We start from the raw sequence: 16,395 nt of genomic DNA on the forward strand, positions 1-16,395 counted from the left end.
GGATTTAAAATGTGCAGTAATGAGAGCTGCACGGTTTAGATTATGCATGCCAAGTCATTGTAGATTTTGGCACTGTAACAGCATTTGATGAAATCCTGGAGATGGTGGTTCACTTTTGATTGTGATATTATCTTGATAACAAGTAATATAGTGTTTATATACTGTATATACTGACGTGGAGTACCCCAGGGTTTGATTCTTGGATCGCTATTATCAACCTGTACTGTACATGCTCCCTCTGGGCCAAATCATGCAAGACAATAAGGCTCCATTCACACTTAATCAGACGTTGCGGCGGTGTGGAAATGTCACTTAATGGTTCATTAACACCAAGCGACTGCATGACGACATCTTTTGTTCCCTCATGACTGGGTTGTACAGCTCTGGATTACGTGATTGGCCATCTGGTTGCGTTTCTCCAAAAGCTGATTCTGTTTTACCTTTTTGCCGAAGACCGTTGGGTTTATTTTTCCAGCACCCCACCGCCGCAGCCCAAAATCCCTACCCACATTCAAATGAATGGGAGGACATTGGGGCAACACCCGATTTGGTGTGAATGCAGCCTAAGATTGCTTATTACAGCTATGCAGACGACACCCTGATTTACTTAGCTTTACACCAAATGATACGGTTGTTTTGTGCCAGTGCTTAGAGCAAGTAAATAGATGGCTGCAGTTAAATGTCCTTCAGTTAAATAAAGACAAGCCAGAAGTTGTTGTATTTGGCAACAAGGAAATCTTAGTGTTTTAATAGATTCAGATCCATTATTCAGTATAATAGTTGAGATGAAATAGGGTCACTGTTGCATGCTTTGTTCTTCGTCATCCTGTGAGACTCAGCTGTCAGTGTCACTCTGCTGAGCTGTGATGAAGACAGATTTAGCTCAGAAGTGTTGATTGGTCGTGTCAGTCAGATACATAAGAGGTGCCACTGTTCTGAAACACACTGACTTCAGGCGATGGCACTACTTTGTTCATTCACTACAGTTGTCTGAGGTCTCCACGTGTTGCTCACTCATCATCATCCGTATTTTCAAGTGTGTTTAGGGACCTCAGTATGCAGAAATATTCAAACACGTCCTTTTAGAATAGGCGAAAATAACACATTTATGCTGCATTCAAAAAACGACATGGTTTTTGTCCCAAACTGCATGTGATTATCATAAAGTGGGCATGTCTGTAAAGGGGAGACTCATGGGTTCCTATAGAACCCATTTTCATTCACATATCTTGAGGTCAGAGGTCAAGGTTTTTCCTCGCTAAAATTTCGCCTAGCTTTGGAGCATTATTTACTCTCCTTCCCTACCTTCACTATAGCTCTAAAACTGACAGTAAAGTTGATCGGAATCGCCTGCGATCACGCTGTTCTCAGGGAGGTTAAATCCGATTAAAGAAAAATATACAAATGGGCTTGTTTGAAAAATGTGGATCTCTATATTCCAAAGTGTGACAGGTGTATTAAACGCTATCAAAATTAAAAATATTTAAAATTGCAATGATATAATACAGAAGAAAAATTAGCAAATTATCACATTTGAGAAGTTTGAACTTTCCCTCGGTAAAATAGTAACTGATTATCATTATGTGTTGATGTACAATCTTTCGTAAATTTTCAGGGAAGGGTTAGTATGTGATCAACATTATTCAGTATAATGAGTTAATGTAGTTCATCTGTAATGACAAGACACTCTGATGCATCTTCTCCATGCAGAGAGTATCAAGTAGATGAGCATGTACAGTATACGTGTTGTATCTCAGAACAATCAGAAATCCCAGTTTGACATAATAAGTGGCCCGTACCACTTTATTATATTTCTTTTCAGGAGCGCAGTGGCATCTGAAATGCTTTCATTGTAGAGAACACTGTTGAGTGTGGGTTTGAAAGGATGTTTTCAAAACTGTGGCCTTGGACCCTAAAAAGGTGAGAAATATAGGAATATAAAAGGATGCCACACTGAATAGGTCTGTACTAATCTGAGTGTAAAATATGCTTTTGTTTCTGGTATGAAAACAATTCACCGTAAAGGAAAAGAACATTATCAGAAGGATGAAAGGCAGGGGCATTGTCATGTCAACGTTTTCCTTGGCCTTTGTTTTTTTGTTTTTTTGGTGATGCTGGTGTGAGTGAGTCACAGAGTTTCTGAATGGCAGGCTGGGTTTATAAACCTCTGCCGCCCCTGAACACATGAGTTTTTGAAGGCCACTTGTCTCTGCGGTCCGTCACGTTTGTACATGCAGCAAGGTCCGCCAGCCTCAGCATCCTCACTTTCCAGCCCGGAGGGCACGGCAGCACAGAGACAACTCTTCATCATGAGGTCCTTTTTCCTACTGCTCTTCCCCCTGTTGCTGGTGTCCCACGGATCTTCAGCAGTCATCACAGGGGTAAGTGGGAGCAAACAGGTAGATACTGTACCTCACGGAGTCCGTTGGGAAACTCTCGGTGTGATGGGAATATGGAAGAGCTTGCTTTTCAAAAAAGAAAATGCTGCATGATGTGCACTGCTTAATATTTAATTTGGTCTGAATGGCAAAACTGTAGCATTATTTATTACCATCAAGATTGAAGTCATTTTTTGACACCTTAAATGGAGAAATTAAACTCTAAACACAAAATAAACAGAAAAAATTTAAATATTCTAGTAAAAAACAAATACATCATATAAGTATATAAAGTGATACTATAGGATTAAGGAAAGATTTTATGTGTGCTTGTATCATGTACTTATTCATAGACCTATGTCTCATTGTAGCATTCATTCTTTGATCAAAAATATTTATTATTGACAAATTATTCTCCAAATAATTATGTATAAGTATTTGAATTTTACTGTACTTTCAAAGTTTAGATTAGGACAAAATTAAAACATTTTGTATGGTAAATGAATCATTATACAGTATAATTATTTTTTTATTTTTTTATTGAGTTAGTTATTTTTTTAGAAGACTTAATCAAAAAAAGTATGAAACATATTTAAAAAAATTCTTTAAAAATTGTTCAGAGATGCCACACATACCAAGGTATTTTTTTTTTATTCTACAAGCATGAAGGGCTATTATAATGTAAAATTATAAATGCAGTATAACTATCAGTTTATCCATAAATATATATACATTTATAACAACCCACCAGTGAAGTGATTTCCATATCCAAATCAGGATTTCCATTATTCTATGAGCATAACTCATGGCCATCATGACCTGCTATAGAAACAGCCATCGTTGTCACAACAACCCTCTGGTTGCTGATGAGGAGCACGCAGCCATAAAACAGAAAGTGATTTTCATCCGCGTCATGTCACATGAAATCACTTCTGTTCCTCTTCATTGTGTTCCCTTCATCTCATCCAGAGCGAGAGCTGTCACTCAGTTTCTCATCCAGACACTCAAACAATCAATCACCAGCGATCCTGAGGTGTTTTGTTGAAGTATGATGTGACTAATGGTGTAATAACAATATACCATTAGCATAATATACTGGTAAGGGTGTAACACCAGTTTGCAGTGTGTATCACACCTCCACTGCTAACACATTTCTCACCCATCTAAAAGCTCACACTACCTGTGTTTTCCTGTTAGTATAATAATTAGCATACAATTGTGTTTAATTACAACACAAAATATTACATACATGTATTCATTATATCATTGCACCAGTTACACCAATGACAGCTGTTCATTGAATTTTGGACATTTTATTTATACCAATTTTCAAACCTGAAAGTGAAATGGTCTCATAATATAAAGCTGATATTAATAATAAATAATAAATAAGTCATAAAGTTAAAGGAGCAGTGTGTAGGATTTAGGGGAATTTATTGGCAGAAATGGAATATAATATTCATAATTATGTTTTCATTAGTATTTAACATAGACTCTATATCAGAAGTGGACGCAGTCACCGTGAGATCACCCATTGGTTTGTGGACTACAGTTTAGAAGACTCGCATTCGGGATTTTGGCTATCGCCATCTTGGTTTTTATGCAACCAGAAGTGATAACGTGGTAGCGACCTGTCAATCACAAGGTAGCCACGCCCTAAAGCATCCCCTACTTTATGGTCTATTTGACTATAAATGGGACCATAATTTACTAAATGAACATCATGCTGTATTGAAGAAGACTTGAAACTAGCGATTGAGACCATAAACTCATGTTTACAATGTTTACTGAGGTAATAAATCAAGTGAGAAGTAGGCTCATTTTCTCATAGACTTCTATACAATCAGACTTATTTTTGCAACCAGAAGAGTCGCCCCCTGCTGGCTGTTAGAAATAATGCAAGGTTGCAATCTGCAACCACACCACAAGATGCCACTAAATCCTACACACTGCTCCTTTAATAATGATAAACTTTAATAAGATTAATAAGGAATTCACTACATTAAAGGCACAGTGTGTATGATTTAACGGCATCTAGTGCTGTGGTTGCAGATTGCAACCAACTGAGTACCCCGCCGCTCACTCCTCCCTCTCCAAGACTGGGTTAACGTGAGCTGCCAATTGGTAACGTGAGCCGCCAAGTGGTAACGCCGTTCATCCCCTTCAGAGGCCACCTGTGTCGAAAAATTACGGTGGCCTTTAGGTTACGTAAAAACGTAAAAGGCTCTCTATAGAGCCAGTGTTTGGTTTGTCCATTCTGGGCTACTGTAGAAACACGGCGGACTACGTGAAGATGACCCGCTCCCTCTGTAGATATGAAGGGCTCATTCTAAGCTAACGAAAACACAACGATTCTTAGTTTCCGGTGATTATACACTAATGAAAAGATAGTTATATTATATTCCATTTCAGCTCATAATAATGTACGCCTACTACTTATTAGCTGGAAATTGTTATTACAGATTTAAATGATACTGGCAAGTTACTTCATCTCCATAAAACTAATCAGTTCTTTGGTCTGCATAAGTCATTAATATGCTTAATAAAATCCCAGCATCTAAACCGTGTGTGTGTGTGTGTGTGTGTGTGTGTGTGTGTGTGTGTGTGTGTGTGTGTGTGTGTGTGTAGGCCTGTGAGAAGGACTCTCAGTGTGGAGGAGGGATGTGTTGTGCGGTGAGTTTGTGGATCCGCAGCCTCCGTATGTGCACGCCCATGGGACAGGAAGAAGACGACTGTCACCCTATGAGCCACAAGGTGAGACAGATGTGCCGTCATCCCATCTGTGAAGTGTCACACGCCATTGATTTGTCTCTTTACAGTGGTGTCATCATGGCAGTGATCACTGCATCCATTATGCCTGATGGAAAAGAAATGAATGTAATACCAAAGGTGTCTTCCTTTCTGCTTCCAGGTTCCTTTCATCGGGAAAAGACTCCACCATAGCTGCCCCTGCCTGCCCAACCTGTCGTGTGTCACCGTAGAGGAGGGGAGATCTAAATGTCTCTCACGATACAAGTATCCAGATTACTTCCTCTGAGGACCAACATTTACTGTACAGTTACACTATTTGCCACTTGCACTGTAACTATCTGCCTTTAAAAGCCATTTTTTTTTTTTTTTTTAATTTATTTTGAATAAAGAGATATATTTAATAATGGATCCTCATTTTGGTTCAGGTTAAATTAAAGGTGCTATTTACAACAGTGATAACATTCAGCCACTAGATGTCACATTCTCCCTCCACCGTTCCATTGCATTCACTTCACAACATGTCGTTGCCGGGCACATATCATCAATCTCAGCCATTTATCAGTTTTTTTTTCCACACTAACTAACGACACAGAGATACCATGTGATACCAGTGTCGTTTTACTATTGGCTCACAACGTCAGATATCTTCCACAGAAATAAACAAAACATTAATTTGGACCCGCCAAATTTTTTAAAATAATTAATTCCCAATCATAATATATATATATATTTTTTTAGGAAAAGCCATACTTTTATTCGGCACCTTTCTAAAAGCTCTGTAGATGCATTACATATATTTTTTTTAAATATTTGTCTACATAAAAATATTATCAATAAGACCTTTACTGATATATTTTTAGGATTTTAGAACCAATAAATGGTTTCTACGTCAAATTTGCCATCCTACAAACCTGAATATTATTTCACCTCTGCACATCGGATGCATATTTATATATTCTATATTTGCTTTGTCTGTTTCAGCTATTACATTTTAATATAGATATTTAGCACTGTGTGAAATACAGATGCCTCACAGTGACTAATTACCCAAAAAAGATTTATGTGGCTCACAGTGAATTATTTTTCTGATTAATTTGATATTATTCAGTATTATAATTTATATATTATTAGATTCTTGCAATCAAAATACCCATGGAAACAAGCCTTCTTCTTCATTTGTATTTGGCAATAAGAATAATCTTGATTGCAAATTACACAAGCTGTCTCTACTCTGCAATTTTGGTGAGCTTCCAGCTGCCCTCTAGGGAAACATGAGGAGAAACACACGTTATTTCACTGGTAATTAAATGACACGCTGAGTGGCCTGCAAGTTGAGTTACAGTTTCATTATCCACTCATAACCGTATTTTTTTCACGCTTAACTGTTTTCCTACCAACAAAGTAGAAAAAGAGAAAACAAGAGAACATTTTGATTGTGGTTATAAGACACGAGGGCAGACGGGCCTTTTCTCACATTCACCTCGGCAGCAGCAGGTCTTTATAACACAAGGCAGGAAACAGTAAGACAGCTCTGAAATTAATCACTGCCAGCCTGTGACTCACAGCATGTGTTCAATGCTCAAAGCTATAATTAGATTTGTTCAATGTGTAACGCAATGACTTACGTCAATCTTATTACTTATGAAATGGATGCTGGTCTTCTGTGGCTCTGGACATGACAGCATCCAAACAGAGTGAATGTGATGAGGCGATGCGCCAGATAATGAGAAGCACACTGTCTGAACCATGAACTGTCTGGAGCCTTCAAAAAGTTGTGATTCTAAGATCATGTCACCCATTAAGAGTCAAATAGGCTATTTTGATCATCCATAAAGTCATTCTTAAGCATAAATGTCAAACATGACCTATTCCAGCTTTTTAAATGTGAGAATTTGCTGCTTTTCTTTGTCTTATGGGATAGTAAACTGAACGTAACAGTTCCAAAGTGACTGAGCAAACTCAGTCTGCTGATGAGGATTGTGTGATACGGTTGAAAGCTCCAGAACAAGTACAGTATGTGGACCTTCAGTTGAGACTGATTTGCTGTGGAGACGGACAAAACAGGCAATCTAAAAACGTCACCTCGGGTTTTTAGGAAATTTGAGATGGACATTTTTCACAATTTTTGTGAAAAATTAATCATTTAATTGAGGAAATAATGAGCAGTTTTATCAATAATTAGTTGCAGCCTTTAGTGGGAACTCTTAGTCTACTGTATCTACAGGTGTTGAGGAGTGCTACTGCATTCTGTGAAAAAAGCAGCCCGGTCACACGGTGTTATACTGGGTTGGAAAAAAAGTTATGTAAAGCTGCTTGAAGTCTGATACACTGCCTCAACTGATGTCACTTGAGTCAGCATGGGTTGGGGCTGAAGACTACAAGTTTGAAATTGAAAAAAAGAAGTGATCTTAACAGACCTCTGTAGCCCGCTGCTCATCTCTGATTGAGGGCTGCGGCTCAACATTAGCCTCTAATAGCAGAACACACCTGAATCTTTGACTGAACTGTTGGCAGTTAGCGTTGCATTGTGGGTAATGTAGGCTCCAATATTTGACAAGGAAGAAGCATGCTTGGAATAAAAAAGATGATATCTCTGGTTCTGCGGCATCAATTCTGATGGAAAAAAGCTGCATTTCCAACTGTCCAAATTGTATTTTAGGAAACCCCAGTGAGGAGGACAGAGGTCAGTGTAGTTGCTCAGTGGTTAGAAAAACTGAAAAGGTCAATAGAGGAGCGAGCAGCAAAAGCCCAGCAAAGAGACTCACAATTCCCAGCATCACAGCGGAGCCTGCATGCCCTCAAGACAACACGGTGTACCAAAAATACCCGACCTGCATTTGCATTTCACAAGAGCACGTGCAGGTGAGGGATGGGGGGGAGGGGGGAAGGGTGGGGGGGAGCCACGGCAATTATACCATGAGACCTCAGCACGCCGGTAGCAGAGCGCTGCCATCTGTCAGGAACAAGCGGGCGTGTTGTGATGCTAATGGTTATGGATGCACTGAGAGTAGACGGTGTCTTGAGGAGCTCGGTGTTGGACGGCGGATCAGAGCGCTCAGAAACACCTCGCTAAATCACAGTGATTAAAGTGTGTACTGAGAGAACTGCTCAGCCTTTAAATGCTGCGGTTCGGTGTAATCGAGGCCAATGTCAATGAATGCAACAGCAATTAGCTGAATCAATAGCCGGCCCTGGTTTAAGAAGGGAAGGAGGGGATTGAGGGAGTTTGATTAAAAAGCAGGTGCCACACAAACAACCCATAGAAACAACTCTAATTAACTGTTTAATATAAGTGATCTGTTGAGAAGGAAAAATCAAACCTCTAACCTTTTAACTATAAGCTTCTACAACAAACGGTTTACATTGTATTTCTGGTCACATTTTGCTGTTTGGTGCTATAGTCACACATCGACTTGATGCTATCTATTCCGGCCAGCTATGATTACTTTTTAGTAACATTGGTGGTAAATGTCAAGTATTTATATCTGTACTGCAGTTAGCTGTTCATTTAGAATTATTTCCCAACATGAAGGTATAAGTGCTGAAAACTTTCTCCACACTGACAAGAATTTAAATTGCCTATATTGAGTCTAAAAATACTGGATCAGCCTAAAATATACCGACCACATTTAAATTTGTATTCATTGAATCTAACGCCCCTCTGGCCATTAACCCTAAGAGAACCACATAGACCTGTTTTTTGTCTTTTTTAGGGAGGTACATGGGTGATAGCAGGTCAGCAGTATATGTCAAATAGAAGTGGTGTACAGGTACCCTAAGGAATCCACTGGTATCAACCATTTCATGTTAGCTTGTAAATATAAAAGGAAGGAGGCTAAATAACACTCCAAAGTTAAGCTAAATTTTGATGAGGAAAAACTGGCATGGCCTTTTTCAAAGGGGTCCCTTGACCTCTGACCTCAAGATGTGTGAATGAAAATGGGTTCTATGGGTACTGTTCAAAGTCTCAAGCCTGCAGTCAAGTCCTGTGAGAACAGGTAGTGGGAGCAGATTCACCTTAATCATCAAGGGGAGGAGTCTAGAGAAGGTGAGGCTATATTAAGGCTGGGTGTGTTCTGTTCAGATTCCTGTTGACTGAGACTCATCTCACTCTTTAAGTCCAAAAAATAACCCTTGAGACTTAACCATTTTAAACACAAAGTGAGCATTGCCAACTGGAGATGTGGGGTTTGAAAGAAGAAATGGGCATTTAGACTGTATTTAGCTATTCGGTTGCTTTATGGGAAATGTAGGATTTGGAGCTTGGCCCATTCTAAAGACTAAAAATCAAGATATTTCTGCCTCCGCTGCTTCAATTCTGTCCATTCTTCTTTTAACGTGTCTCTTGTGAGTCCCAAAACTTTATGGAAGTGCAATTTTAAATTGCTGGAGTGCCACTTTAAAACCTCTGAAGTCCCAGCATAAATACTGAGGACTTGACCTCCGTTTCCTTAAAGGTGCAATGGTCCTGATAAGGATGACAGTGTCTGTTTTGATTTAGTAGCCACTTTGTCAAATATCACTTTTTCTTAACTGGAAAATCTTTAAACATGTCTATCACCATCTCCATTTGAAACCCAATGCAACAATCTCACACCTGTTCTCAGGAGGCTGTCAGGAAACATAAGAAAACACTGACCTGAGTAGAGGATAAGTGCTAGTGAGAATGGTATCAAGGGCAGACCCAGATCAAGTAAAGACATCTTGTTTTAAAACAGATTTTAAAACCCAAACAACTCATCATCCATTTCTTATTTATTTGCTAAGAAATACAAACATCCTTTCCAAAGCACCAAATTGTTAACATGTCCATATCTGTAAAAAAAAAAGAAGTATGCGAATTAACCCATTTCTCAACACAACTGACCCATGGAGAAGAATAAGAAGAATTTGCAAAATACCTTTTAAAGTGACACCTTTTCAACACAAAGATTCCCAATGGATTATGAAATATACAACATATCTGGTTTTAAAAAGGCAGAAGGAACGAGGGGGTGGGGGGAAAAAGGGCTTTACAGTATTTACAAATGTGACGTTGTCCTCATTAAAAATATACTGAGATCTTTGTCTCATCTGTGGTATCCAAACAACTAGAAACCAAAGTGTGTCACAGATGTTTTATAGAGAAACTGACTCTAATTAGCTGATAAAATAGTTCTGTTTGTGTTTCAGTCATCAGTTCTGCAAAAAAGGCAAACAACCTCAAGTGGGTTAGAATTTCAAAATATACAAACAGATAGCCAAAGTGACATTCATGTAGTGGACCAGTAGGGCATAAAAATGTCTCCAAAGGTGGGACATAACATAACTGTCATACAGACTATACCCATTTGGAATTAAGGGGAGACACCCGGGCAAAAAAGTTTTTCATGCTCATGGTCAATTTTGAGTTTTTGGGCTATTTTGCTTCCATAACACGTCTTCTTTTATACCCTGGGGTGTCTCCCCTACAGAGGGTAAATTAAAAGGTGGAAAAGGTGATAATTTTTTATGGAAAAGCATCACATATCACTTAATAATGTGCCTCATATAACTTTAATTATTCTGATGAGCCAAAATATAGTATGAATTTACATCATATTCAAGTTTTTGTCAGATTAAAATAGTGCGTAAATCTTTGCCACAAATAATAAAAATGTGGATAAACTGAACTGAAGTGGGTTCACCCTCCACAACATCCCAGTGTGCGTTTACAAACACAGTTTGGGGAACCAGTCAGTCTGCGTACATTCTGAAACAAGGTGTAATGTGTCTTTGGCAATATATATATATACATATATATATATATGTATATATATATATGTATGTATGTATGTATGTATGTATGTATGTATGTATGTATGTATGTGTGTGTGTGTATCTTTATCTATATATGTATGTATGTGTGTATGTGTGTATGTATGTGTGTGTGTGTATATGTATGTATATATATATATATATATATATATATGTGTGTATATGTGTGTGTATGTAGGCCCTATGTATGTATGTATGTATGTATGTATATCTATATCTATATATGTATGTATGTATGTATGTATGTGTGTGTGTGTGTGTGTGTGTATCTATATCTATATATGTATGTATGTGTGTATGTGTGTATGTATGTGTGTGTGTTTGTATATGTATGTTTATCTATATCTATATATGTATGTATGTATGTGTGTGTATGTGTTAGTGTATGTATGTATGTATGTATATTGGGGCCTTTGTGCGGTTCAGATGACACAGTATGGCTCCATAGGTGTCTGAGTTTCCAGGCAGCAGCTTTGATTTGTGAAACAGGCTCTGAGTCTGATCCGGAGCTCCTTGTTGACCAGGAGGCTGATGATGGGGTTCGCTCCGGCCTGGGCGAAGCTCATCCACACCGCGGCGCTCAGGTAGAGCTGCGGCACCGGATCTCCGCGCACGAATATCCTCAGGTAGCAGGCGACTATATACGGAGCCCAGAGGACCAGGAAGCTCAGCGTGATCAGGTAGAACATCTTCCCGATGCGCTTCTCCATCTTGAACTCGTCCAGCACCAGCAGCCTCTTACTGTTGTTCGGATGCGACGTCGCCTGCTGCCGGATGCCCACCAGCGTCGGCGGCGTCGGTCCGCGGCCGAACCCGGCGATCCAGTTCGCCGCGGCCTGTCCGGTGGCTCCGGGGCCGTGGAAGGTCCAGTTCTGGCTGATGGCCGGAACCAACTGAGCCGGCTTCATCTTTCTATGATCGTAAACAAAACACAGCATCTTGATGTACACAACATGAGTGATCCCTACAATCACAGCCAGCATCAGCATGAAGCCCAGCGTGTCGTTCTGCCGCTTCACGTAGCGGTGCTCGAACACGCACTGCTCTTCTTCGCGGACGAACTTGTACGTGCCCACGTCGAACACCGGCGGAGTCGCCATGGCAACGGAGAGCGTCCACACCACGCAGATCACTGCGCCGCACGTACACGGGTTGTTGTTGACGCGCTTGTAGTAGAAGCGGTGGTGTGCGATGGCCATGTAGCGGGTGACGCTGACGCAGAAGAGCAGGAAGGCGACGTGGAAGCAGAAGAGAACCGACAGGAAGGCGATGATCTTGCAGCAGAGCGTATCGTACGGCCACCTGGAGGAGTTGATCGATGCCATGACGAAGGGGAAGCAGACGGCGGAGCGCACCACATCCGCCATGCACAGGTCCAGGAGGAAGAAGTAGGGCGCCTTGTGCAGCGAGCTGTCCTTCAGCAGCAGCAGAGACAGCAACGCGTTGCCCAGCAGACTGACGCTCATGATGAGACCCAGAGAGGCCAGCTTCACCGCAGAGTTCGCCGACGCGTCGCTCTGTAAAGACGCGCTGCTGCCGCTGCTGCTGCTCTCTGCAAACGCACTGGTGTTCAGCATCTGTGCAGCCGAAGTGGCGCGTCTCTCCACATCAACTCATCGATGAGCAGTAGTATTCTGTCGAGGAGTGAAAGAAAAAATCAACACGATCCTCTATAACAGCCCCTTTAACATATAAAACACCTTCTCACACAAAAATATATCTTATACTGTATATACTGTATATGTTCTTAATGTATATGTTCTTAATATGCCCTTGTACAAAGTATTTCTTCTTTATAATTGCAATGTAAATGTAATTGTAATGTAAATGTAATACAAAGTTCATTTTTGTCCCCCCATTTGTCTTTAAATAGTTCTTTTTTTAATGCAGATTTTAGTGCTTTTAGTGTTTGTGAATTTTATTTTGTCTCTATTTGTGTCTGTGTCTGCAACTTTGTGTTCTTGCTGCTGACCGTCTTGGCCAGGTCTCCCTTGGAAAAGAGGTTCTTAATCTCAATGGGATTAACCTGGTTAAATAAAGGTTAAATAAAAAATAAAAAAATAAATATAACTTATTATTTTAATGGAGCTTCCCAGCAAAAAGTATTTCACACGTTTGTACCTGTACAACCGGCGTGACAATAAATATCTTGAATCTTGAATCTTGAATAAAACAAACACTTCAGGAATAAATTCCACTCATCTGTTCATCATCATCCAGAGGCACTGCGATCCATCACCAAAAACAAACAAAAAAAAGCATCTAATATTTCTTATTTTTCTTCTTCTTGTCCTTCATCTCACAAGTGTCCGGTACATAATAAAGCATCCCTGTCTGTTGTTGTTGTTGTCCCAGTCTGTGCTGAATAGTTATTTAATATATTTATATATATATATATGTTATATTTGGTGCATTTAAGAGAGATGACAAGCAGCTTGAAAACAGCTTTGCATTCTGAAAAAACTAAATAAAAGGTTATGTTTTCCTGAAAAGCACTGCCTATAACTACAATATGCCTTTTCAGAATCAATTCATCGAGGAGCAGGTAGTATCCTGTCGAAGAGTAAAAGGAGAAAATCAACTCGATCCTCTATAACAGCCCCTTTAACATATATAATAAACACTTCAGGAATAAATTCCACTCATCCGTTCAACATCCTGCGTTCCTCACCAAAAATAAACAAAATCGAATATTTCTTCTTTTTCTTCTTCTTGTCCTTCATCTCACAAGTGTCCGGTACATAATAAAGCATCCCTGTCTGTTGTTGTTGTCCCAGTCTGTGCTGAATAGAGCTCTATATCAGCTCTATAAACCATCTTCCGTTCAGCAGACGAGCGACTCACTAAACACATCTCAGTTTCCCACCGATGTTCGGAGCTCTCCAGTTCGTCTGGAGGAATAAAAAAGCAGACAGTGTTTGTGCGCAATTACGCATCCGCAGCCTCATCAGCTGCAGCTACAAATAAGAGCCTTAGAAAAGCAAACATGTTTGTAAAAAAGCCGAGTGGGAGATGGGAAGCTCGGAGAGGTGATAGGAGCGCCTGTATGGGTCCATCCATCGGTTGGTCTCTCAGCAGCAGCAGCAGCAGCAGCAGCAGCAGCAGCAGCGTCTACACTGTAAAAAAAAGTGTAAAATAACGGAAATTTTCCGGCAGCAGGGGCGCCAGAAAATGTCTGTTAAAAAACGGGAAAATACTGTCCGTTAATTAACATAAATAAATTGTAAAAAAAAAAGTAATTATCTTTATATAATTAGCCTTTATTACTGTAATTTTACAAGAAATATTCCACTTTTAACATATATTTATTGTTAGAATAGTCATACACCGTAAATCTAAGACCATTAACATATAAATCCCAAATGAAACATGTCATTTTACGTTGCAAAAGCCAACATTTCCATTAACTCTCAAAGTTTTGCAAAGAAAAATCCGTATTTTTATAAGAAATATTTTTAGAATTCCATGAAATCCTTTTCTTCTAACATAAATTAATTGTTAAAATAGAGTCATAAACCTCTAAAAAGCAGAATAATTATCTTTAAAAATGATCAAGAAAAGCTTAAATACAGATATTTACGATTGTGATTTAACAAAATACTGTAAATCTAAGACCATTTACATATAAATCACAAATGAAACATGTAATTTTTACATTTTTTTTCTGTCATTTTGAAATACAGACAAAAAATGTAAAATTTCTTGAAAAAAACTAAAAAAAAAAGAAGAAGTTTTTTTTACAGTGTAGTCTATGAGACGCACGTCCGCTTGCATGTATAGTGAGCAGCAGGCCTGGGATCAGCCAGGAGGCTCAACTGCAGGTCTATAGTGCAATCTATAGGAAGACTGTCTCCATGCATGCACAGATGCAAATGTTGACAGATTGGACAGGGTTTGTCCTCTGATATTGCACAATAGATTGCAGGTTATGAAAAATAACATTTCAGGAAAATATAGAAATTAGGATAATTATATTAGGCAAGGCAAGGCAGCTTTATTTGTATAGCACATTTCAGCAACAGGGCAATTCAAAGTGCTTTACATAAACATTCAAGAACACTGCAACAAAGTGCAAAAGAACATTAAAACATAATTAAAACAGTTATAAAAACATTAAAGATTAGAAAATAAAACCAAGCTAAAAAATAAAAGCTAGGATAGAAGCTTAAATAGAATATAGCACCCAAGAGTCAAAGCTCTAGTGCATTATAAGATCATTATCTGGTTTAATAAAAGGCAGCAGCAGCAAACAGGAAAGTTTTAAACTTTGTTTTAAAAGAACTCAGAGTTGGAGTTGGTCCTGCAGGTTTCTGGGAGCTTGTTCCAGATATTTGGTGCATAAAAACTGAACGCTGCTTCTGCATGTATAGTTCTGACTCTGGGGACACTAAGCAGACCTGATCCAGATGACCTGAGAGGTCTGGATGGTTGAGAACATAGCAGAAGATCAGAAATATTACATCTTAAGCAGTATTAGAAGCACACTTAATTGTCCATAACTGTAACTCATGCCTATGTATTATGGCTTTTTCATGAGGCCAAATAACAATAAGATTACACACTTATAATAAATAAATAGGGCTGACGATCGATTCAAATATTTAATCAAAATGTACCGTAAAGGGAGATTTGTCAAGTATTTAATACGCTTATCAACTTTGGAGTGGACAAATATGCTGCTTTATGCAAATGTATGTATATATTTATTATTGGAAATCAATTAAAAACACAAAACAATTACAAATATAGTCCAGAAACCCTCACAGGTACTGCATTTAGCATAAAAAAAATGCTCAAATCATAACAAACTGCAGCCCAACAGGCAACAACAGCTGTCAGTGTGTCAGTGTGCTGACTTGACTATGACTTGCCCCAAAACTGCATGTGATCATCATAAAGTGGGCATGTCTGTAAAGGGGAGACTCGTGGGTAACCATAGAACCCATTTACATCCACACATCTTGAGGTCAGAGGTCAAGGGACCCCTTTGAAAATGGCCATGCCAGTTTTTCCTCGCCAAAATTTAGCGTTAAGTCTGGAGCGTTATTTAGCGCTCTTTGCGGCAAGCTAGTATGACATGGTACTCTCAGTCCTGTTGTTTTGAATGCACACATGCTACACTGAGAAATTGACAGACAGTAATTACAAGGTGCATAACCCATTTATTACAATGTTTCATGTCTGCACATAACATGTGGTTATCTTCTGCTAGAAGTCAACCACTACGCCACTTATAAGCTCTCCAAAAGTTAACACACACACACACAGCTACAATTTATTTATAATGAATGGAATCACACAGCTATATATAGCAGATGTGAGAGACTGAATGATGACACAGTTAGAGCTAACAGTGTGGGTTCAAATAAGGTAAATGGCTGCATAATACATTTGGTATCTTGGAAGATATCTGCAGAGGAAAAGTGGGTCTGACAAATAATATGTTATATTTATTCATATATATGTTATA

At 39.1% G+C, this 16,395-nt stretch overlaps 2 protein-coding genes across 3 annotated transcripts; one reads left to right on the forward strand and one right to left on the reverse strand.

Annotated features, from left to right (window-relative positions):
* The first annotated feature begins 2,115 nt into the window (after window positions 1-2,115).
* Window positions 2,116-5,464, forward strand: prok2 (prokineticin 2). The gene is made up of 3 exons (XM_074650985.1): window positions 2,116-2,381; window positions 5,007-5,132; window positions 5,290-5,464. Exons 1-3 carry the CDS (start codon window positions 2,232-2,234, stop codon window positions 5,413-5,415), a joined length of 402 nt encoding a protein of 133 aa, XP_074507086.1. The 5' UTR covers window positions 2,116-2,231; the 3' UTR covers window positions 5,416-5,464.
* A 5,387-nt stretch (window positions 5,465-10,851) lies between these two features.
* On the reverse strand, window positions 10,852-13,729 carry gpr27 (G protein-coupled receptor 27). Of its 2 annotated transcripts, none has more exons than XM_074651003.1 (2): window positions 13,597-13,729; window positions 10,852-12,559 (listed from the first exon to the last, which is right to left on the reverse strand). In XM_074651003.1, exon 2 carries the CDS (start codon window positions 12,500-12,502, stop codon window positions 11,348-11,350), a length of 1,155 nt encoding a protein of 384 aa, XP_074507104.1. In that variant the 5' UTR covers window positions 12,503-12,559; window positions 13,597-13,729; the 3' UTR covers window positions 10,852-11,347. The 2 variants fall into 2 exon arrangements, with proteins under 2 accessions (XP_074507104.1, XP_074507097.1); XM_074650996.1 differs by lacking the exon at window positions 13,597-13,729 and adding an exon at window positions 13,047-13,183.
* Between the last annotated feature and the right edge of the window lie 2,666 nt (window positions 13,730-16,395).

Source organism: Sebastes fasciatus, chromosome 1, assembly GCF_043250625.1.
Source record: "Sebastes fasciatus isolate fSebFas1 chromosome 1, fSebFas1.pri, whole genome shotgun sequence".
Classification (NCBI taxonomy): Eukaryota; Metazoa; Chordata; class Actinopteri; order Perciformes; family Sebastidae; genus Sebastes; species Sebastes fasciatus.